Source organism: Chiloscyllium punctatum, chromosome 15 (assembly GCF_047496795.1).
Source record: "Chiloscyllium punctatum isolate Juve2018m chromosome 15, sChiPun1.3, whole genome shotgun sequence".
NCBI classification, from domain to species: Eukaryota; Metazoa; Chordata; class Chondrichthyes; order Orectolobiformes; family Hemiscylliidae; genus Chiloscyllium; species Chiloscyllium punctatum.
The window spans coordinates 2,923,017-2,946,962 of NC_092753.1; the positions used below are offsets into that span (position 1 = coordinate 2,923,017).

The window sequence follows — 23,946 nt, forward strand, 5'->3', positions numbered from 1 at the left end:
AAAGAAAAACATGTATTTGTATTTATATGGTGCTTTTCACAATGTCTGGATGCCTCAGTTGCTTTAAATACTTTTGAATTGTAGTTGCCGTTGTAATGTAGGGATCATGGCAACCAATTTATACAGCGGTGTGACCGGATAATTTGTCTGTTTTATGTTAATTGAGAGACAAATGTTTGCAGCCCATCAAGGAAATTAGGATACTCTTCTTTTAGATAGAAGGGTAGTATCATGGTGGTGGATGTAAATAGTATTTGATCTGAACTTTGACATTAAGGCAATATCTATGACATCAAAGTAGGCCACTTGGAAAATCTCACTGCATTCAAGCAGAGTCAACACGGTTTTGTGAAAGAGAAATAGTTTTTAAGTTACTTATTAGTGCTGTTTGAGGAAGGAACAAGTAATGTGAATAATGGTGAATCTATGGATGTGATGTATTTAGATTTGTAAAATACATTGGAGGTTCAAACATAAAAGGTTGTGACTCAAATTAAAAGCTTGTGTAGGGAGTAAAGGATTTGCATGAGTCGAAGATTACTTTAGCTAACTGGAAACGGTAAGCAAAAGGGTTAATTTATTTTGGGTGGGTAAGACGCGATCAGTGGTGAGATCTCAACTATTTCCAATCTAGATCATTTATTTGGATGAAGGGATTAAATGCATTTTTGTTAATTTTGATGATGAACACAATAGGTAGGAAAGAAAGTTGAGGTCTGCATAAGGAGTCTGCAATGTGATAAACATAGATTAACTGAGGAGCTAAGTTTTAGCAGATGGAGTTTAATGTGGGGAAGTATAAACACATGTAAGCTTGGGAAGGCAAAACAGAAAAGCAGTACATTAAATCAAGAGAGGTTGAAGAACTTTGAGATAAAGAGGGATCTGGAAATCTGTATGTAGACCACAAAAAATATTCTTAAGTTATAAACCTGTTCTGTTATGGATAATTCTTCTTAGAATCATAAATATGTGTTCCAGTGTCAACAGCCGAGCAATCTGCTGCATTGTGCTCAAGCAGGTGTGTTAAATATCAATTCACCTTTTATTATGGAAATCTAATACAGTAGGTTTATATTGCATTCTCCTGGAGCATACGGTACCATGCATTTTAGATTATGTTACTGCAACCAGTTTAGAGCAGATTATTATTGGCTTTCACTTTTCATTTGCAAGAAATATTCAATCAATCGTGAATTTGAACTAGATTTAGCCCAACAAATGGAGGTTAACTTTGTCATTATCAAAAAGTGTTCAATACTGCACAGAATTAAATTGCAAACTGCGATAGCTATGAAATTTTGTAAAGTTGTAATGGGAATATCAGCCTTGTACTGTATAATAAAATAAGCCTTCAAAACACTTCCAAAGATATTAACATTTTTCTTCATCCTACCTTTATGGTTATCATTTTCAATAAATGTTACAATAATCAAAAAATGTCATGCTTCACAAAACACGTTGACAAATAGTGCACTAAGTTGTCAAGACAAAACCAAACAAAGTTCCAAATTTACAGCAATATTCTTGAACTCGTAGCCTTTAGAATTTTAGGCATCCTTTTGGACTGCTGATGATGAGCACTAATATTAATAAGCTTGATTTTTCTTGTATTGGCCTTGTTGTACTTGAGTGCAAAGTGAAATTTTATTTCATTTTGTTTTGAGGATTTTGCCGGATTGTTTTAAGGAGCATTTTAGAGAAAGAAAGTAAATCTATTTTAATTGTTGCTACTGTTTGTTTTCTAGACATATTTCAATCACTCCTGTCCTCTTCCTGCCTAACCAAAGCTCAACAAAGTTCGTTATTTTCTTGGCAACCCTATCCTATTTCTTTCTGTTCTTCAGAACACATATAGGCCTAAATCCCATTGTGATTGTCAAGAGAGCAAATAATAGATCACTAAGAAGTGTTATTTTGGTATTTTGGCTAGATTGCTTTTGATCCAAAATTCTGATGTCTCAATAGGTTAGCAGTGCTGTGAATAGTGCAAATGTTTGCTCTCTTTGTGCAAATCAGCTCATCCTGAGGAATCTGACCACAATTTTTGGTGCAGTAGTCTGGTGGGAGGGGCGTTGGGAATGCGATAGGTGGAAGGAGGTTAAGGTGAAGGCAATAGGCCGGAGAGTGGTTGGGGGCGGAGAGGTCGGGAAGATGATTGCAGGTCAAGGCGGCGGTGCTGGGTCTGAGGGTTGGGACTGAAAAAAGGTGGGGGGAGAAGAAATGAGAAAACTGGAGAAATCTGCATTCATCCCTTGTGGTTGGAGGGTTCCTAGGCGGAAGATGAGGCGCTCTTCCTCCAGGCGTCATGTTGCCATGGTTTGGCGATGGAGGAGGCCAAGGACCTGCGTATCCTTGGTGGAGTGGGAGGGGGAGTTAGTGTTCAGCCACGGGGCGGGTGGGTTAGTTGGTGCGGGTGTCCCAGAGGCGTTCTCTGAAATGTTCCGTAAGTAGGCGGCCTGTCTCCCCAATGTATAGGAGGCCACATCGGGTGCAGCAGATGCAGTAAATGATGTGTGTGGAGGTGCAGGTGAATTTCTGACGGATATGGAAGGACCTGAGGGGGAAGGTGTGGGTGCAAGTTTTGTACTTCTTGTGGTTGCAGGCGAAGGTGCCGGGAGTGGAGGTTGGGTCAGTGAGGGGTGTGGATCTGACGAGGGAGTCGCGGAGGGAGTGGTTTTTCTGGAACGCTGATGCGGGTGGGGAGGGAAATATATCCTTGGTAGTGGGGTCTGTTTGGAGGTGGCGGAAATGATGAAGGATGATACGATGTATCTGGAGGTTGGGGTGGTAGGTGAGGACCAGTGGGGTTCTGTCCTGGTGGCGATTGGAGGGGCGGGGTTCAAGGGCGGAAGAGCGGGATGTGGTGGAGAGCATAGTCAACCATGCCTGGAGGGAAATTGCGATCTTTGAAAAAGGAGGCCATCTGGGTGGTTCGGTATTGGAATTGGTCCTCCTGGGAGCAGATGCGGCGAAGGCGAAGGAATTGGGAATATGGGATGGCATTTTTACAGGGGGCAGGGTGGGAGGAGGTGTAATCGAGGTAGCTGTGGGAGTCAGTCAGTTTATGGTAAACGTCAGTGTTGAGTCGGTCGTCCAAGATAGAAATGGAGAGGTCCAGGAGGGGGAGGGAGGAGTCTGAGACGGTCCAGGTAAATTTGAAGTCGGGGTGGAAGGTGTTAGTAAAGTGGATGAACTGTTCAACCTCGTGGGAGCACGAGGTAGTGCCGATACAGTCATCGATGTAGCAGAGGAAAAGGTGGGGGGTGGTGCCAGTGTAGCTGCAGAAGATGGATTGTTCCACATATCCTACAAAGAGGCAGGCATAGCTGGGGCCCATGCGAGTGCCCGCGGCTACTCCTTTGGTTTGGAGGAAGTGGGAGGATTGGAAAGAGAAGTTGTTCAGAATGAGGACCAGTTCAGTCAGTCGAAGGAGGGTGTCAGTGGAAGGGTACTGGTTTGTTCAGCGGGAAAGGAATAAGTGGAGGGCTTTGAGGCCTTCGTGATGGGGGATGGAGGTGTACAGGGACTGGATGTCCATGGTGAAGATAAGGCGTTGGGGACCGGGGAAGTGAAAATCATGGAGGAGGTGGAGGGCGTGGGTGGTGTCCCAAACATAGGTGGGGAGTTCCTGGACTAAGGGGGACAGGACCGTGTCGAGGTGTGCAGAAATGAGTTCGGTGGGGCAGGAGCAGGCTGAGACAATGGGTCGGCCGGGGCAGTCAGGTTTGTGGATTTGGGGCCGGAGGTAAAAACGGGCAGTGTGGGGTTGTGGAACTGAGGTTGGAGGCGGTAGATGGGAGATTCCCTGAGGTGATGAGGTTATGGATGGTCTGGGAGAAGATGGTTTGGTGGTGGGAGGTGGGGTCATGGTCAAGGGGACAGTAGGAGGAGGTGTCCGTGAGCTGCTGTTTAGCTTCAGCAATATAAAGATCGGTGCGCCAAACTACCACCACGCCTCCCTTGTCTGCGGTTTGGTGAGGTTGGGGTTGGAGTGGAGGGCTGCATGTTGCGAGGGTGAGAGGTTGGAGTGGGTGAGAGGGGTGGAGTCGTGGTGGCAGTTGGCTATGAAAAGATAGAGGGCAGGTGTAAGAGGTCAGCATGGAGTGTCCAGGTGGTTGGGGTGTGTTGGAGGAGGGAGACGGGGTCGTCAGAGGATGGGCGGGAGTCCTGGTTGAAGAAGTAGGCGTGGAAGTGAAGACGGCGGAAGAAATGCTCGATGTCTCGCTGTGTGTTGAATTCGTTAATCCGGGAGCGTAGGGGGATGAAGGTGAGGCCTTTGCCGAGGACTGATCTTTCAACCTCATAGAGGGGGAGGTCTGGAGGGATAGTGAAAATACAGCAAGGCTGGGAGCTAGGACCTGGTGTGGGGGTGGAGATGGGCACGTGGGCGAGGTTAGGCACAAGAAATGCAAAACTTGCGCCCACACTCCTCTCCCCCCCCCCCCCCCCCCCCCCCCTCACTTCCCTCCAAGGCCCCAAGGGATCCTTCCATATCCATCAGAAATTCACCTGCACCCCCACACACACCATTTTCTGCATCCGCTGCACCCAATGTGGCCTCCTCTATATTGGGGAGACAGTCTGCCTACTTGCGGAACGTTTCAGAGAACACCTCTGGGACACCTGCACCAACCAACCCAACTACCCCGTGGCTGAACACTTCAACTCCCCCTCCCACTCCACCAAGGACATGCAGGTCCTTGGCCTCCTCCATCGCCAGACCATGGCAACATGATGCCTGGAGGAAGAGCACCTCACCTTCTGCCTAGGAACCCTCCAACCACAAGGGATGAATGCAGATTTCTCCAGCTTTCTCACTTCTCCTCCCCTCAAGTTTTCTCAGTCCCAACCCTCAGACTCAGCACCGCCTTCTTGACCTGCAATCATCTTCCCGACCTCTCCGGCCTATCCCCCTCACCTTAACCTCCTTCCACCTATCGTGTTCCCAATGCCCCTTCCCCCAAGTCCCTCCTCCCTACCTTTTTATCTTAGCCTGCTTGGCACACCCTCCTCATTCCTGAAGGAGGGCTTATGCCCGAAATGTCTATTCTTCTGCTCCTTTGCTCCCTGACCTGCTGCGCTTTTCCAGCAACACATTTTTCAGCCTTGTTACCATTCCCACTAGTTGTCATTTTGTCCCCTGCACCCCTAAAAAGTAAATGTGATCAAATTGTTCATGTGATTGGAAGGCCTTTTATACATCACTAGGACAATACCCAAATTTAATTTGTTCTCTCAACTTTGATTCGTTTGTAATACCCTCACGTCTCAGTCAGAAAGTCGTGGGTTCAAAGTGCAACCCAGGGATTAGCCACATCTCCCTGTCTGACATTTCAGGTAGCATCCAGAAATTGGGCATGTAATTCAGGCTGACATTTTAATACCTTACTGAAGGAGTACTGTGCTTTTGAAGGTGACTATTTTTAGATTAAATAGTAAATTATGTTTCACCTCTTGGATGGATGTAAAGTTCCACAGCACTATTTTGAAGAAAAGCAGGGAAGTTTTCCCAATGTTATGAGAAAAAATTGTTTCTTAACCAGCATCACTGGTTATGACGATATGGTAATTTATCCAGCTATTTTGTAGGGTCTTGCTGTGGACAGGATGTCTTGTTTCTGTGGTGAAACTTAAAAAGAACGTGTTCAGCTATAATGTACCTTGGGATATATCAAAACACTTGAAATAAATAACTTGATCATAGTCATGAAGTAAATAAGTAAGCATGTAATTCTGGAAACTAATATATTGTTCTCAATGATGTGAAAGTGTGTCACCTAATAGTTAACAAATTGGAAACTTGATGTAAGCTTCTTATGACATGGCCATGCTATTACGAAGGCCTCTTATTTTCACTTCAATAATATTGCCTGGTGTACCCTGCCGAAGTTTATCTGCTTCTAAAACCCTCATCTACGGCTTTGATACCTCTAGACTTGATTATTCCTATGAACTGTGGTAGGCCTCCCAGGTTCAGTTCTACAACTTAATAGTAATGAGGTCAGTCAGGTGCACCTCATAGAATGAGCTCCCTCATTGGGACTGCTAATCTGGTCCAATCAGGAAGCCCTAGCTGACATATCAATAGGAGTATCAGAGGTCCTGCTCGCTCCAAGTTGGCTCGGAGGAAGCTGGATCAGTGTCAAGAACTCTCCACCTATAAATAAAGGATGACTTGACTTGACTTGACTTGACTCCATTCCCTACGGTATGGAAACAGGCCCTTCAGCCCAACAAGTCCACACTGACTCCCCACCCCGTATGTACCCCTGACTAATGCACCTAACACTTGGGGCAATTTAGCATGGCCAATTCACCTGACCTGCACATCTTTGAATTGTCTTGGTGATGGGATACTGGCCTGTCTGGACTTATTTCACAACTCTTTTGCTTCTGTCCTAGTTGCATCACATCTTTTTCCCCCACTTCCTATTGTGCTTACTGACCTACACTTGTCCTTGGATTGGCAGTGTCTCAATTTTAATGTTCTATCCTTGTTTTCAAAGTCTTTCCCCCTCAGGTATTTGACACCTCAAATTCTGTATTATTGAAAAATCACTACTTTTTAATTGCCTACCATTGGTGGCCATGTCTTTTTGTGCTGAAGCCCTAAGTTTTGGAAATTTTTCCCAAGTCTGTTTTTCTGCCTTTCTTTGCTGCTTCAAGGTGCTTCTTAAAACCAACCTCCTTTGACTAAATGTTTGACGATATATTGTAATCATAATGAATGACTTCTAAAACTTTCCATTTTGTAGCCAAAATGCAAGAGCAGACTTATTCAGTGGTGACTGACTCTTTACTCTCACCTATAAGCCAATTTGTTGGATTTGAGCTCCAGCTGATTGCAGGTCTTGATGTTGAACTACTGCCTCATCAGATGTTAACGACCAATAGCAAGCTAATGGCCTATGGGTCCTAGAGATTGTTACTGGAGGCTTAGACTTAAGGGGATCCAGTGGTGAGAAGGTTTTTTTTTGGGGGGGGGGGTCAGAATCAGGATCTTAGGAAGAAGAGACCAGAAGGAACAGCACGGAATGGCTTTTATTGACCATCCACTTTCCTCCATCTCTGCCCCTCTGAATGGCTTAGTTTGGGGAAAATGGAGATTTCCCCTTCCCCGCCCCTGCCCCCGCCCTGAGAAGAAAAGCCTTTCGGGGAGGCAAATAGTTAGGCTGCTGACAATTTGACGTCTTGAAGTAGCCATTAATGACCGCTGCAAAACCTTAATTGTTGATCAATCAAGAAGGACCCAATAAACCACTTCATCCAACACTTAATTACTGAAGAGGTGAAAAGGAGGCAAGTAACTCTATCGGCCCAACTTGTCCAATTCTTTGCCCGTCCCACCATCGTGGAGTGAAAAATTGCTCTCTCTGTCTGTGGGTAATGCCTTTGTGAAAGAGCTTGCAGTATTATACTTTTGTTAAAGGCTCTAATATAAATACAAGTTGTCATGCCTATAAGAAGTATCCACCACATGGTCAGTAAATTGTAGATTAATGTAGCTTTTAGTTTTGTAATGACTCTGGATAAAGCAGACTTGCAGTCAAGCTTCTGTTTAAACAGACTAAATGTTTATTTATTCCACCTTTTACTGTTGAAAGTTCCACGGGGATGAAATCTAACATGAAATTGTAGGTACAAAATTAAAACAAATGGCTATAAAAAAAATACTTATAAGAAGAAAGTCCCAATATGTCTTCTCTGTATACTACTGGGCTTATTGCTTGTGTTCTTGGTTGCTGAAGAAAATAGACCCAGTAGCTCTGATGGCTTCTGTTTCTGGAAAGTTTGTGTTTTATTGTCCAGGTAGACCAACAGTACACAAGGGTTTGGGGGAGAAAGAAGATTTTTTTTGATCTTCATTAGTTCTGTCGATATCACACTTTCACATTGTCTGACTTAACCTCCAACATAATAGAAATGGATTTCTGTATACTTTTCTCTTTGTCTTCCATTGGTCAAAACTCTACTCTCAAGATAGTCTCAAATATGACAGTTTGGAGTTCTGCATGCTGACTGTTCTTAGCCAGATTTCTTCACACAGTTCAAAACTTCAAAATGTTGATTTGTTATTTTTTTAGGGTTCAAAGGTTCCACAAAACACAAATCCATTATTTTGAATCTCTTTGAAATTCTGCCTGTCTGCTGTTTTTCTTCAATGCTATATACTTTTTTGCAATCTTCTGGCATTTTAAAAGTCTTTAAACATCTGGGTATGTCTCTTTGCAAGCTACTTAGAGATTGTAGCTGTTTCGTCAGATGATGTGAGGCAGCTTTTTTGTGTTATAATCAGGTTAGTTTTTTTTAAAAAAGAATCTATAATATCATAACTGCTTTTTTATGAATAAGTAATTGATGTAAATGTACTCCATCTATGCATATTTATTTTACTGAATGGTGGTGGCACTTTGTTAATCAAGAAAGCGATGCCTCACAGCAGTCAAACATTACCATCATATTTGGTGTTTAGTTCTGGCATTTTATTTAAAATGCTCAAAAAAGGATGTGGTTCGCAGGTGTACACCATGTGTGATATGCTTTGGGATCATCTATCAACAATCACCATCATTTACTGACTAAATTAAAGATGTGATTAGGCACATCTGGAGGGCTAGTTAACTTAATGTGGCTAGTGGCTAACATATTGGATACAAACTCATCTGTCTCACTGATGCTCTTTAAAGGAGGAAGTCTGCTGTCCTCACCTGGTCTGGCCCACGCTTGATTCAGACCCACAACAATGTGGTTGACTCTTAACTACCTTCTGGCGAATTAGGATGGGTGATACATGAAGGCTTGGCCAGTCATGTCCCTCCAATGATCAAATATATATATAAAAAATAACCTTGTGATACAGTTTCACAATATTTGACTTGTGTTCTTGAGACTAAATTTTTTTGTGTTGAAACAATTCTCTTTTTCATTTTTTGGGAAGTTATTGCAAACTTTTTCAGTGAAAAACCATTTCTGACTCCTAAACCCTACAGATGTTTGAGGAGGAGCTAAGTTGACTTGGTCTTGTTGATCCAGCCAGTTTGTGTAAAGCTTGATCTTGCAGCATCACAGACCATAAACCATTGTCCTTCAATTCTTTCTGATGGTGTCCAAAGATTTTGTTGCTACTTTCTTCAGCAGTGTGATGATAATGACATATGCACACATCACCTGGCAAACCAGTGACCACAGATTTTAGTATCCCACAATTTTTTTTATAATTCATGATACCCAGAATTCCTTTGCGTGGCTGCACACAGACATTATTCTTAAGCAATTGGCTTATGTGCAGTAATTTTTGTGGTTGCAGCATGGCTGCACACCCGAGAGGAACATTGGGAGTGTCATCGCAACTTTGATTTTTCCTGTTGACAGTGGAGCACAGGTACTGGAATGCTGTAATAACTGTTCACCATTGATCCCTTTGAGACTTATGTACTAATTAATTATGTTATGACTGATGTGTATGTCAACTCCATTTACCTGCCTAGCGTTTTCAACAGGCTTTGACTGGCAATTATGATATTTTATGCACCACTTGTTATCTAAATTGGCTTTTTGATTTAATTTTTAAGATATCTGAAACATTCATTTTTACTTAGTATCATTGGAAAATTGCTGGTTTAACAATGATTATGTTCATCACCAGTGTTTCAATCTCTAATTGTCAGCTAGATTTGAGAGAGTTAAGCCTGACTGGGTGAAAAGATGGTTGAGCACATCACATTTGTAGCTTTCAGGGAATTGTAGTAGTGTATTGTGAATATCTAGTTTCTGGTTTATATTTTAATTCCTAAAACTGAGTTTTTTTTCCCCAAAAACTTTGCCTGTCAAATACAGGGTGAATGTACTTCAAACAAACTTTGGATTTATTGCAGTTAAAATATTGGTGTCCTCTTTCCTCAAAAAGTTGAGTTAGAAAAATCAGATCTAAAACAGCAGGTGGCCTGACTAAAGAACTGGAGCCCTGACAGTGACATCAGTCCAGAGAAATGCATTTGCTTTGCTAATTAGAATTAAATTAGTTTAAAAGTTTTTGGTAAACTCAGGGTTGTCTTTTGTATTTGAAGAAATATTCAATCAGGGGTGCACAAAAAAAGGAGCTTACAGTATTAGGGGTGATGGATTGGGGATTGGTTAGCAAGTAAAACCCAGATTCTAGATTTAATGGGTTAAAAATCCTCCAGGTTAGAAAGATGTAATTAGTGGAGTGTTACATGGACCACGCCTAGGCCTCAATTATTTACTATCTACAACAGTGATTTGGAAGAGGGTTTCAGTGTGTCAAAATTTGACGATACAAAAAAATATGTAGGGAATTGTGATGAGAACACCAGGAATCTGCATGGGGTTTTCAGAAAGTGGTGTGAATGGGCAAAATTTGGCTGATAGAGCTGAATGTAGGAAAGTGTGAGGTCACGCACTTCAGTTAGAAGAATCAAAAGGCATATTATTTAAATGGAGAGACTCCAACAAAGTGCAGCGCAGAGGGGTCTAAATGTTCTTGTGCGTTAAATGCAGTAGCAACACTCGGATGCAGCATGTAGTTTTAAAAAAAGGCAAAGGGAATTTTGGCCTTTTGATGTTAACAGGTTGGATTTGAAAATAGGAAGTTTATTACAACTTTGGGTGTTCATAAGCCTGGAGTCCTGTGTACAATGTTGGTCATTGTATTTAAAAAGAACATACTGGTATTAGAGGCTGTTCAGTAGAGATTCACAAGGCTGATTCCTGGTATGAAGGTATTGACTTACCAAGAACAGCTAAGCAGGTTATGCTTTCATTCATTACAAATTATAAGAATGAAATGTAATCTGATTTAAACATACAAAATCCTCAAGGGCCTTGACAAAGTTGACATTGACAAGATATTTCCACTGGTGGGGGAAGCTTGAACTAAGGGACATTGGGACAAAGTGCTAGAAAAAATGATGGGACGAAAAGCTGACAAATCCTCGATGGACAGAGCCTACATTTTTTAAACTAGCTGCAGAGATAATGAATCTAATCTTTCTAGAAACCAGGTGAGTTCAATTTTTCACATTTTATGGAGGGTTTCTCACTTCAAGGCCTAATGAGTTTTCACATGTTGCTCTCATTATGCACCACTGCCCCATGACATCCCAGTTTTATTTTCCCATTCCTTGTAGGTGGTAGTTGTTGCCACTGTTGGGCTACCTCAATATCCCTTGCACTCGTATCATCTTGGAATTCCAGCTATGCAACTGATCAAGCGTTGACTATATGGAGTAGCCCTTCACCATGTACATAGGACAGGGACCACAAAGTAACACTTCTCAGGGCACATGGTGACACTTCATTGCAAGTGCACATCTGTACATCTATTGCTGTTTAAGCACAAAGCCACACAGCTTACCTGTCTTTTACATCCCATCTTACATTTACGTCTGTGCTATTCGTTCCCCAATATGCAGTGTAGCTTAGCATCATTATTGTTCAGTATGGGACCATGATATATTGAAATGTCTACAAAAGCCTCACAGCATTTAGTTTAATTCAGCAACAGAAAAGCACTAAACAACAAACAGAAGCTCCATTTGCAACTCACAACAGAAATAGAATGCTTGCTTTTTAAGCACCAACACATTTACAGTCAAAGAATGATCATGGGACCCAGATTTCATGTAGTGGAGTTAGTTGTCAATTAAATTCTGTCTCGCTTGCACCTCCCAACACTGCTACACTGTTCCTCCTGCTCAATGTTCTGACCTTCCTCCTTGGAAGATGCTTCTGTTCTCCCAAGTTGTCAGCTTCCATCAGTCCCCTCTTTGCCTCCTTCAGTCATGCAGAGCAGAGCTAGTATTATGTGATACACTTTGTGTATTGCAAGACCTCCCAAACCAATACAAGCAGCACAACCTCATCTTCAGTACACCTGATCCACCATGACCCTCTTTGAAGAATGGGCTGCATTGTAACTATGCTCCTCCTCAGTCAAAAGGATAATGTAATAGTTTACAAATTAGAGATTGTGTTCCTGAAATGACATTCAGAAATGTAACGATTGTCATCTATGAACCTGCTATCATCAGTCCAGCTATTACACACCCATGTAATCATTTTTATAACTTATTCCAGCCCTTGAAACAGAACAGGAACATCAAAGTTCTTCAGGATATCAGCATCATGGCAGCTATTGTTAAACTTCTAAGATGTGGAGGTAGCAAATGTAACATCATTGCTCAAAAAAGAAGAGAGAAAACAGAACTATAAGCTGTCTAGACTGACTTCTTTTGTAGGGAACATGCAAGGATCCAAATTGTAGGAATTGTATTCTAAGAATTGGGCATCCGTGTTCACCAGATCTTTTGTTGCTTTATCCTGAAACGTTAACACTGCTTTCTCTCCAGGTTTGCTGAATTTGTCGAGCAATTTTCTGTGTTTATTTCTGATTCCCAGCATCTGGAATGCACTGTCTTTCGGTGATGGAAATAGGTTCAATAATAACTTTCAAAAGGGAATTGGATAAATATATTTGAAAGGAAAATATGGAAGGTTACTAGAATGAATCAGGAGGATTGGACTAATTGCTTAGTAATTTAAAAGAAAAGGCACAGGTACAGTGGAATAAAATAGTTGTCTGTGCTGTAAGGTTCCATGAAATCGTATGCTTGGCATTTATCTCTGGATATCATGTAACCATTTATTTGTGAAGTCAAGGATGTAGAAGTATTGTTCAGGTAGGAAGAGCAAATGCTGACAATCATATAATTTATTGCACTGTTTGTTTTAGACTTCCGGAAAAAAGTTAGCTTCAACTGTGACTTCTCAGGAGCCAACAAAGTCTGAATCAGACATCAGACCGAAGGGTGAGTAATAGTGAAATAACATGCGTTTGTTTTAGTAGCTTCTAAAATTAAACACAAAACAAAATATACTGATTCCTCTTAGTTTTCGCTGATGGTATGTAAAGTTACAAACTTTAAGAAAGACAGTAACTTTATCCTAGTTTCTACTTTTAAAACCCTTGCCTGATCTTCAGCTGAGACAGGGAGAATGGGAACTGCAGATGCCAGAGAGTCAGTGTCAAAAAAGGTGGCGCTGGAAAAACACAGCAGGACATGCAGCATCTGAGGAGCGGCCACCCTTCATTAGGAACTCCGACTCTCCTTGGATGCATCATCTGAGATAGGGGAATTGGAGAATTCATTTATATTGCAAATGTAACTTTTGGGGCAGTGTGTTCCACTATTGCACTATCACTAGACTTATCAATATCAATACAACTTGAACTTAAACCTAGTGTTCACTATAACACCGGACAAAGTGGAGCAAGGCTTTTTATCTCTGAGCCAGGTTAGGTCTTACCACCTAAATTACACAGTAAGTTTAGCTTCACTGAGAATCCAAAACTATCAAAACTAAACAGAATAGATTTTCCAAATGTTGGCTGTTTTCATATAATTTTGTATAGGCTAGTTGGCGAAGCAGCTTCGAACATTGAATTATAAATTAATTTATGGAAGTGCTCACATTTCCTAACTTGACTTTTGACCTTTCTTGACTTGCCTTTCAACAGCAGCAGTCCCTGTGGTATAATTTTGTTTGTGTTGATGATTTTTAAGTCTATTACATTAATATTTGCTGTGGTATACAAATTACGCTTATTAAAAGCAGATACTTAGAGCAGCTTAAAGTTGGTGAACATGCATACATTAGTAATAATGAAATGGTAATGTGAAATTCTAACTTTGTGCAGTTCTTGCTATCAGCAAAAACTAAAATTGAGTGTAATTTTCGATATACATTCCCACATATCAAGCCCCAGTTCATTTCTCCTCCCATTGTTGATATAAGATTAATTAGTCAAATCATTCCTCTGGACTAAAAGACTGTGTATACATGTAATTTTGGATAAAATTTATAGCTCAGGTTGTAAGTTTGCTTACTGAACTGGTAGATTTGTTCTCCAACGTTTCGTCACCATGCTTGGTAACATCAGTGAACCTCCAATGAAACACTGGTGTTCTGTCCCACTTTCTGTTTGTGTGTCATGGTCTGTTGTTGTGGGTGATGTCACTTCTGGTTCTTTTTCTGAGAGGTTGGTAAATGGGGTCCAAATCGATATTTGTTAATGGAGTTCCAGTTTGAATGCAAAGCATCTCGGAACTCTTGTATGTGTCTTTGTTTAGGCTGTCTCAGGATGGATGTATTGTCCCAGTCGAACTGGTGTCCCTCTTCGTCTGTGTGTATCGATACTTACCAACAGGTGGTAATGGATCCGACTCCACAGTGAGAAAAACGTATCACAGTAACCCTGAAGAAACTTAACAAGACAGGTAAAATCAACAAAACAGATCTCCAAAGAATGAAACCTGGAAGATCCAACACACCTCGTTTCTACGGATTAGCAAAGGTACATAAATAAGGCTCTCCCTCAGACCCATAGTCTCACCTCCCGGTTCACCGACATAGAGATTAGCAAAGGGACTGAAACACCAAGTAGAAGACTGAAGCTACTCTTTCTACTCCACCCAGGAATTCCTTAACATCATCAAAGACACCAAGATAGAAGATGATGAGGTCATGGTTTCCTTTGACATGACAGCCATATTCAGATCAATAAATATCACCAGAGCCAAAGAAACACTCGCTGCTAGACAAACCCAAGGACACAAACACCTGAGAGCACCAACTCCATCAGCAAGGACAGCATCCTCAAACTAGAAGACCTGTGCCTCAACCCACTTCACCTTCAACAACAAGATCTACAAACAAATCAATGGGATGCCTATGGGATCACTAATATCAGGACTCTTGGTAGAAGCAGTTATGCAAAGGTTCGAACGAACAGCCCTTCCCATGATCTAGCCCAAACTTTGGGTCCGCTATGTGGATGAAACCTTTGTCATCATGAAATGCAACAAATTAGAAGAAACCCACAAACGCGCAAACAACATCCTTCCTGGTATAAAGCTCACCAAAGAGGAAGAGAACAACAGAATCCCCTTCCTAAACATCACAGTGGAACGCAAAGCCAATGGAGATCTGCATCCCAACGTCTACAGGAAAGCCACACACACTGACCAGATATTCACTCACAGGAATAATCATCCCAACACCCACAAACAGAGCTGTATCCGGGCATTCTTTAAATGAGCCACAACACATTGCAGCACCCAGGAACTCCGAGAAGCTGAGGAAAAACACCTAAACAATGTATTCAGGAACAACGTGTACTCGATGAGTGCAGTCCAAGGATTCCTACACGCAGACCTAAATAAGAAAAGTCAACATACCCAGAGACTCTAGCCACCCTGCCATAAATTAAAGACATCTGAGATGGCGCCCATCTACTCCGTCCCCTAGGCATCATGGTAGCCCACAAACCTACCATCATACTGAAACAGCTCCTGATGAATTTAAAGGCCCCTGTACCAGCAACTAGCAGAATGAACTCTGCAGGATACTTGAGCACCAATAAACGACCAGAAGACATGACCAACTATCACAAGTATCCATACAGACGAAGAGGAACACCAGTTTGACTGGAACAATACATCCATCCTGGGACAGGCTAAACAAAGGCATGCACGGGAATTCTAGAGGCCTGGCATTCAAACAGGAACTCCATTATCAAACATATCAATTTGGACCCCATTTACCAATCTCTCAGAAAAAGAACCAGAAGTGATATCACCAGACACAACAGACCCAGACACACAATAGTGGGACAGAATATCAGTGCTTCATCGGCTGCTCACTGATGTTACCTAGCATGGTGATGAAATGTCTGAGAACAAATCTATCAGCTCAGTGAGCAAACTTACAACCAGACTGATATATATATTGAAAATTAACATTTTAATTTTACATCAAATTGCAAGTTCCAGTAATATATATAAAATCATCGCATCCCTACAGTGATGAAGCAGGCCACTTAGCCCATCGAATTCACACTGGCCCTCCCACCCAGACCTTCACCCCTACCCTATCCCTGTACCCCTGAACTTCCCATGGCTAATCCATCCCGTCTGCAAACCCATGGACACTATGGGCAATTCAGCATAGCCAATCCATCTAACCTGCACATCTTGGACTGTGACACGAAACTGGAGCACTTGGAGGAAACCCATGCAGACACAAGGAGCATGCACAGTGCACTTGCCTGAGGGTGGCATCGAACTTGGGTCCCTGTGAGGCACATGCCATCCTAAATCCTGGGTGGTATTAGGTGTGTAGCCCGATGCTTTCACTGACATAACTAAAGATGTACATGAACTCCTTTCACTCAGTCATTGTGATGAATTATATACGGCAAAATAAAATATCACACAAGTGCAACAGACTATTTCATTTGGAATTAATTTACCAGTGTGGCTTCTTCTTTTTTGACCTGGAAAAGGGACTCTGTGATTATCATCAGTCATAAATTGCAACTGGACTAAAATATTCAAGTTTGAAAATGTTAAAAACTGAAGTTATTTACCTCAGCAGTATACGATGCTGATTGTTGACTAGTTTACGCTTGTTTGGTTTCAGGTAAGGAATATTGCAAAGTACTATTCCCATATGAAGCACAGAATGAAGATGAGTTGACAATCCGAGAAGGAGAGATTGTAATTATTATAAATAAGGTATGAAGATAGTTTTGTTGCATATTTTGTATAGAAAATATTCAAGTAATTTACATATCCTTTCTTGAAGATATGCAAGTGAATTACTGCAGAGAGTTTTATTGTTTCATATTCCTCAAATCATTTTATTGACTAAAGACTGTAGACATGTGATTTATTGAAAAATTAAAAATTGAAAAATCCTTTCTTTACTAAGATATGCAAATGAATTACTACAAGGAAAGCTGTATTTTCATATTGCTCAAATCATTTAATTGTTTAAAGGCCATAGACAAATGTGATTTATTGAAAAATAAACTACCAAATTTCTTGAAAATTTAACCTAACTTTTATGGTTCAAGGGAGAGAACAGATAACTGATTCTAACGTATGTTGATTTAATAACATTTCATAATTATAATAATGTTCCATTTTATATCCAATTAAATTAATTTCAGACTTAATTGTACAGTGACAGAGTTATACAGCACAGAATCCGACCCCTCAGTTCAATTTGTCCATGCAAACCAGACATCCCAATCTGACCTAGTTGTATTTGCCAGCATTAGGCCCATATCCTTCTGAAACCTTCCTACTTGTACGCCTGTCCAGATGCTTTAAAATGTTGTAATTGCTCCCACCTCCACAACTTGTCTGTCAGCTCATTCCATACACTCATTATCCTCTGCTTGACAAAGTTATCTCTCAGATTTTTTTAAAAATCTTTTCCCTCTCACCTTAAACCTATGCCCTCTAGTCTTGGACTCCCCCTCCCTAGGAAGAAGACCTTAGTTATTCACCCTATCCATGCCCCTTATGACTTTATAAACTTCTATAAGGTCACCCGTCAGCCTCCGGCACTTCAGGGAAAAAAGCCCCAGCCTATTTGGCCTTCTTTATAAACTTTCCAGTCCCTGCAACATGCTTGTAAACCTTTTCTGAACCCTTTCAACTTACACAACATCTTTCCTAGAGAAGGGTGTCCAGAATTATTTGCAGTGTTCTAAAAGTGGGCTCACCAATGCCCTGTACAACTGTAACTTGACATCCCAACTCCTATACTTGGCATTCTCACCAATGAAGGCAAATGTGCCAAATGCCGTCTTTACCTGTAACTCCATTTTCAAGGAACTATGGAGTTGTACCTCTTGATTTCTTTGTTTGACAACATTCCCCAAAACCCTACCATTAACTGTAGAAGTCCTACCCTGGTTGGCCTTACCAAAATCTTAAATTTATTTAAATTAAACTCCACCTGTCATTCCTCAGCCTATTGGCCTATCTGATGAACTTCAGATTGAACAATGAGACAATCTTCTTCACTGTCCACTACACCACCTATTTTGATGTCATCTGCAAACCCAGTAACCATACCTCCTATATTCACATCCAAATCATTTATGCCAAGGATGAAAAGTAGTACCCAGCACTGATCCTTGTGACACACTGCTTGTCACAGGCTTCCAGTCTGAAAAACAACCCTCTGTCTTCTACCTTCAACCCAATTTTGTATCCAGTTGGTTAGTTCCCCTGGATCTAACCTTCCTAATCAGTCTACCATGTGGAATCTTGTTACATGCTTTGCGGAAGTCCATATAAACAATGTCTCCCATGCTGCCTTCATCAATCATCTTTGTCACCTCTTCAGAAAACTCAATCAAGTTAGTGAGACCTGACTTCCCATGCACAAAGCCATACTGACTATCCCAAATTAGTCCTTGCCTTTCCAAATGTTGGTAAATCCTGTCCCTCACAATCCCCTCGAACAACTTGCCCACCACTGACATAAGTCCACTGGTCTATCGTTCACTGTCTTTTCCTTATAGCCTTTCTTAAATAATGGTACCACATTAGACAACTTCCAGTTTTCAGCACCTCACCCGTGACTGTTGATGACGCAAGGGGCTCAGCAATGTCTTCCCAGCTTCCCACTGAGTTCTCAAAAATATCTGTTCAGGTCCTTGGAATTTATCTACCCAAAACTACCTCTCGTTATCTTATTTTTAAAGGCCTTCCATTTCTCAACCATCCCTTTACCTGCAAGTAGCCTCGCCCAATCAACTTTTAAAAGTTCTTGTCTCTCACTGTCAAAATTGGTCTTACTCCAATTTAGAACTTTGACTTTTTGATCAGTTCTATTCTTTTCCATAACGCTTTTAAAACTAATAATAGAATTGTGATCACTTGTCCCAAAGAGCTCCTCCACCTCCATAACTTGACCTGTCTTCCTTCCCAACAAAAGGTCACGTATTGCTCCTTCTCTTGTAAATGCATATTGAATATGAAAGTTTTCTTGGACACACTTAACAAATTCTTCCCCATCCAGACCCTTAACACTGTGACAGTCCGAGTCTATGTCTAGAAAGTTAAGATCCCCTACCATTATGACCCTATTTTCCTTACAGCTATCTGAGCTCTCTTTACAAATTTGCTTCTCAACTTCTTGCTGAGTAGAGGGGGGCCTCTGATACAATTCCAATAAAGTGATCTTCCCTTTCTTATTTCACAGTTCTACCCATATAACTTGACTGGATGATCTCCCAGGAATGTCCCCTCCCAGGTACTGTTATCCCTGACCAAAAATACCTCTCCTGCTCTTGTCCCTTTTCTATCCTTCCTATAGCAAATATACCCTGGAACATTAAGCTGCCAGTCCTGTCTATCCCTGAGCCGAGTTTATATAATAGCTGTGATATCCTAGTCCCATGTTTCCAACCATGCGTTTAGTTCATCAGCCTTACCTGTCAAGCCTCTTGTATTGAAGTAAATCCAGTTTACTTTATCAGTCTTACCTTGTTTGCTGCACTCCTCAAGTATGTTGGTCCTTTTCAATTTAGGAGGAGCCTATCCCTCTTATACAGGTCTTTTCTACCCTTGAAGAGATCGTGGTCCAAAAATTTGAATCCTTGCTCCCTGCATCAGCTCTTTCGCCACACATTCATCTACTCTATTGTCCTATTTCTCCTCCCAATATCGCATGGTTCTGATAGTAGTCCTGATATCACTATCCCTCAAGGACATACTTTTTAACGACCTGCCTGGTCTCCCACATTAAGTTTGCAGAACTTCATCCCTTTCCCTACCTATGTTGTTGGTATCAACAAGCACAATGACTTCCTGCTGGTCATTCTTCCCTTTTCAGATTATTCTGCACCCTCTCCGAGACATCCTTGACCTGGCACCAGGGAGGCAACACATTATCCTGGTGTCTTTCTGATGGCCACAGAAATGCCTATCTGTGCCCCAGACTGGAAAGCTCCTCATTACAATTGATTGCTTGGAACCTGACATATAGCCCTCATTACAGTTGAGCCAGTCATGGTACCAGAAATCTGAGGGTCACTGCTAAAGTTCCCCTGAGAGGCCAACGCCACCTACATACCAATTTCAGATGGGGATAGTCACAGGTTCAATACCTCTGCATTCCACAGTGCTATAGAGCATTGTACTTAGCAAGATCTTCAATTTTCAATATTGTAAGGCATCAACTGATGCATGTTATAGCCACAATTTCTTCAATTACCTGCAAATAAGGAATGTTTGCAATTCAACAGTTGTAGTATTTCCCCTAGCTGCATCTGAATCTAGATTTTCATGCAGCTGGTGAAATGATTCAAAAGATTTATTTGCCTTTAGAATAGTTTCAGTGAGGTTTTACTGTTATGGTTTTGGATAGCAATGAAACTGTTTACTTTAGAACTGTAATTTAAACATGAGTATTTAAAGAGCATTTGAGCAGTATTGTCCTCTTATTAAAAAAAGTCTTTAGTTATTTTGTATTTACTGTGACAAAAATATTTATTTTCTTGTGCTTTCTCTTTAGATTAATTTCTTTTTAACAGAATCTCATGACATTTCTTGAATAATTAGTATTGTAAACAGTTAAAAGACTTCTATATTTTCAAGATGATGCATGATAACTTAGTTCGAAAGTTTAATTTCTGTGCTCCAGTCCATCTAAAAGAATTAGCCTTTTGGTGAGACTTTTATCTTAGTTTGAGTGTCACTGTGGAGAAACCATATCCCAGTAAAGTAACTTATAGTAGATCACTAGATTCATTTAAATCTAATTTAGCATTTGCTATAACACTAGCTAGATATGTAGTACTATAACAAGTACCTTTTCCTGATTTGCAACAAAATTAATATTTAATTTTTTTGTCAGTTATCAACGCAACTGATGATAATCCAAAAATAAAAACAGATAATACCAGAAGCGCTCAGCAGGTCAGGCAGCATCTGTGGGGAAATATTCTTAAACCTTCAGGTATTAGGGGAAATGGGTCAAAGGTGGCTATATATTGCCTGTCAGATTGTTCACTTGTATGAATGGTTATATACCTGTCATGATTTATTTGAATGGTCGAAAAGACTTAAGGGGCTTAATGGTATACTCCCAACCCTATATTAATGATTTTTTTAAGATCAGATATGGAATACATTAGAGAATATCTTGACATTTCCATCTGCTGCAAAGATGACTTGCAACTAAAGCGATGGAAGTGAAGCATGTTGTCATGCTTAATGTTAAGCTTCCGCATCCATGTTTTTTCAACAGGACATTATCCAGTAATTAAACAGTTTTAAGTTTCCAGTGAGTTGTAACACACTGGCAACAAAACTGTATCAGCAATACTATGCATCCAGTCAAATCTGAATAGTTGTTTCTCCGTTTCTGTCTTTGTTCTATAATCTTCAGCTTTGCTAACGTGAAACCAAAATGTTAATGTGAATGCATGGGCTATTAATGATGGAGACCATTGAGCTTACCTTCTTCATGACCATATCAGTTATTCTGTTTCTGATTTACTATTTGTGTCATACCTGAATTTCCAATTAGCTACAAGTGCATTCCTTGTTGGCCATTGTCCTTATGAAATTAGAATTAGTGGGATTTAACAGCATTAAAATGTTATATTTAATTGCTTAAATGATCTCCAATCAATCAGTTCAGATGTGTTATGGCACACCTTTGGAGTAGGTGGAACTTGAATCTATGCCTACAACTGTGCCACATAAGCACTCTGATTTTTGATCCACCTGTTATGACCTATCTCCAGGGCCATCACATCCTGAACTGGGACTTAAACCTAGATCTTTTGGCCCTAAAATGGTTACTGGACTGGTAATCCAGAGGCTTGGATTAATTTGTCAGAGAATGAGAGTTCAAATTCCAACTTTGAAGTTTGTAAATTTGAATTGAGTTTTTTTCAAGATCTAGAAATTTTAAAAAATGGGATGTGTAAAGGTGACTGCAGAAAATCAATAAATTTCATTTTTGCTGTCGAAGTTAGGAAATCAACCCTGTAAACGATCTTGACCTATTGAATGTCCAAGCATACATCCAATTGGTTAACTTTTAAATGGGCTCTAAAGTGAGCTAACAAGCCATTCTCTTTTTGTCAAATCACTACAATGAGTATCTTAATCATACAGAATGTAGAGATCAAGAAGAACGCACATTCTATCACTGTCCTGAGTAGGTGGTAATAATTGTTGGACTGTCACCCATACCACAAGGATTTTTAAAAAAACTACAGGATGAGCAGGATTAAATGAGTACAGAGATAATGAAATAAAGCTGGGCAAAATCGATTTGGTATTATCAATGTGTAGATAGTATAGCAAAGCAATTAAAATATCTAATTAATCTGTAACTAAGAGCAATTTTACGAAGTTATAAGACCATAAAGCACAATAGAATTAGAATTATGTTATTCAGCCCATCATGTCTGTGCTGCCATTCAGTCATGGCTGATATTCTTTTCAACCCGATTCTCTTGCCGCCTTGTAACCCTTGACCCCCTTTCTAATCAAGAACCTATCTAACTCTGTCAAAAGTACACTCAATGACTTGGCCTGCACAGCTTTCGGGGTCATTGAGTTCTATAGATTAACCATTCTCTGCCTGAAGAAATTCCTCCTCATCTGAGTTCTAAACGATGTCACTTTTATGCTATGTGCTTGGTCCTAGTCTCTCCTAGTAGATGCATCATTTTCATTCCCACACGACTTGGTCCTCTCAGTATTCTCTAAGTTTCAATCCGATTACTCCTCCTCCTTCTAAACTCAGACCCAGAGTTCTCTACTGCTTCTCATATGACAGGTCCCTCAGCCCCAGGATTATTCTTATAAAACTCCTCTGAACTCCCTCCAATGCCAACATATCCATCACATATCCATCAATGTTCACAGCATTCCAAATGTGGTCTGAGCAGCTCCTTTTACTGTTCTTGAGAAGATGTGTAGTTCAGATTGTGGATGAAGTCGTGGATTCAGTCACTGAACCAGTGTGTTTTTCTGCAAACATTTCATTGCTTCGCTAGGTGACCTCATCAATGCATTTTTAATGAGGTGCTGGTGGTCTGTCCAGCGTCGCATTTATATATCTTTGTTGCCATTTCTGGTTCCATATGAGTGGTTTGTATATCTGGTACTCTGGTTGGAGTGCCAGGCTTCAAGGAATTCTCGGAGGTGTCTCTGTTTTGCCTGTGCTAGGATGGTTATGTCGTCCTAGTTGAATTTGTGACCTTCGTTGTTTGTGTGGTTGGAAATGAGATTGCTGGTTGTGTCTGGCAATGATGAGCTGATGTTCATGTACTCCTATGAATTCCAGAACGCAGAACAGGAACACTTATTCAAAGATTAAATGGAACGAGTACCGCAAGAGCACTATCCTCTGGTACTTATGGGACAAACCCAAAGAAGAGAAAGCTATGCAATGGACACAATAGCAGCCATACCATTCATATCAAAAACCTATCAGAGATGACTACCCAACTACTCAGACCCCTGGGAATCTTATTGGTGCACAAACTAGTACACACCTTCCACCAGCTCCTCATAAAGGTTAAAGACCCAACACACTCATCCAACAGGACGAACGATATCTACAAGCTACCCTGAAAAGACTGTGACAAACACTACATAAGACAAATAGGAAGAAAATTGACCAGACAAGTGCACGAACATCAGCTCACGATCAGCACTCTCATTTCCAACCACGTAGACGACAAAGAACACAAATTCAACTGGGACAAATAACCATCCTAGCACAGGCAAAACAAAGACCTGCTAGAGAACTCCTTGAAGCCTGGCACTCCAACTGGAACTCGATTAATAGACCCATTGAACTGGACCCTATATACAAGCCACTCGGATACAGAACCAGAAGTACCAACAAACAGGTGTATAAATACCAGGCGGGACAGGCCACCAACACCTTATCAAAAGCACACTAATGATGTCGCGAGGCATCAAAACATTTGCAGAAAAGCACACTGGCTCGGTGAACAAATCCACGACTTGATCCATGTACAGCATCTCCAGTCCATTTCTACTCTTGTATTCTAATCCTCTCTAAATCCAA

At 40.9% G+C, this 23,946-nt stretch overlaps 1 protein-coding gene across 5 annotated transcripts in view; it reads left to right on the forward strand.

Annotated features, from left to right (window-relative positions):
- Nucleotides 1-23,946, forward strand: part of sh3kbp1 (SH3-domain kinase binding protein 1) — a 168,189-nt gene that overhangs the window by 94,076 nt on the left and 50,167 nt on the right. For all 5 annotated transcript variants that reach the window (XM_072584472.1, XM_072584470.1, XM_072584475.1 and 2 more), the window contains 2 exons: nt 12,755-12,830; nt 16,504-16,598. In XM_072584472.1, coding sequence (XP_072440573.1) covers nt 12,755-12,830; nt 16,504-16,598 — 171 coding nt within the window. The remainder of the gene's footprint in view (nt 1-12,754; nt 12,831-16,503; nt 16,599-23,946) is intronic.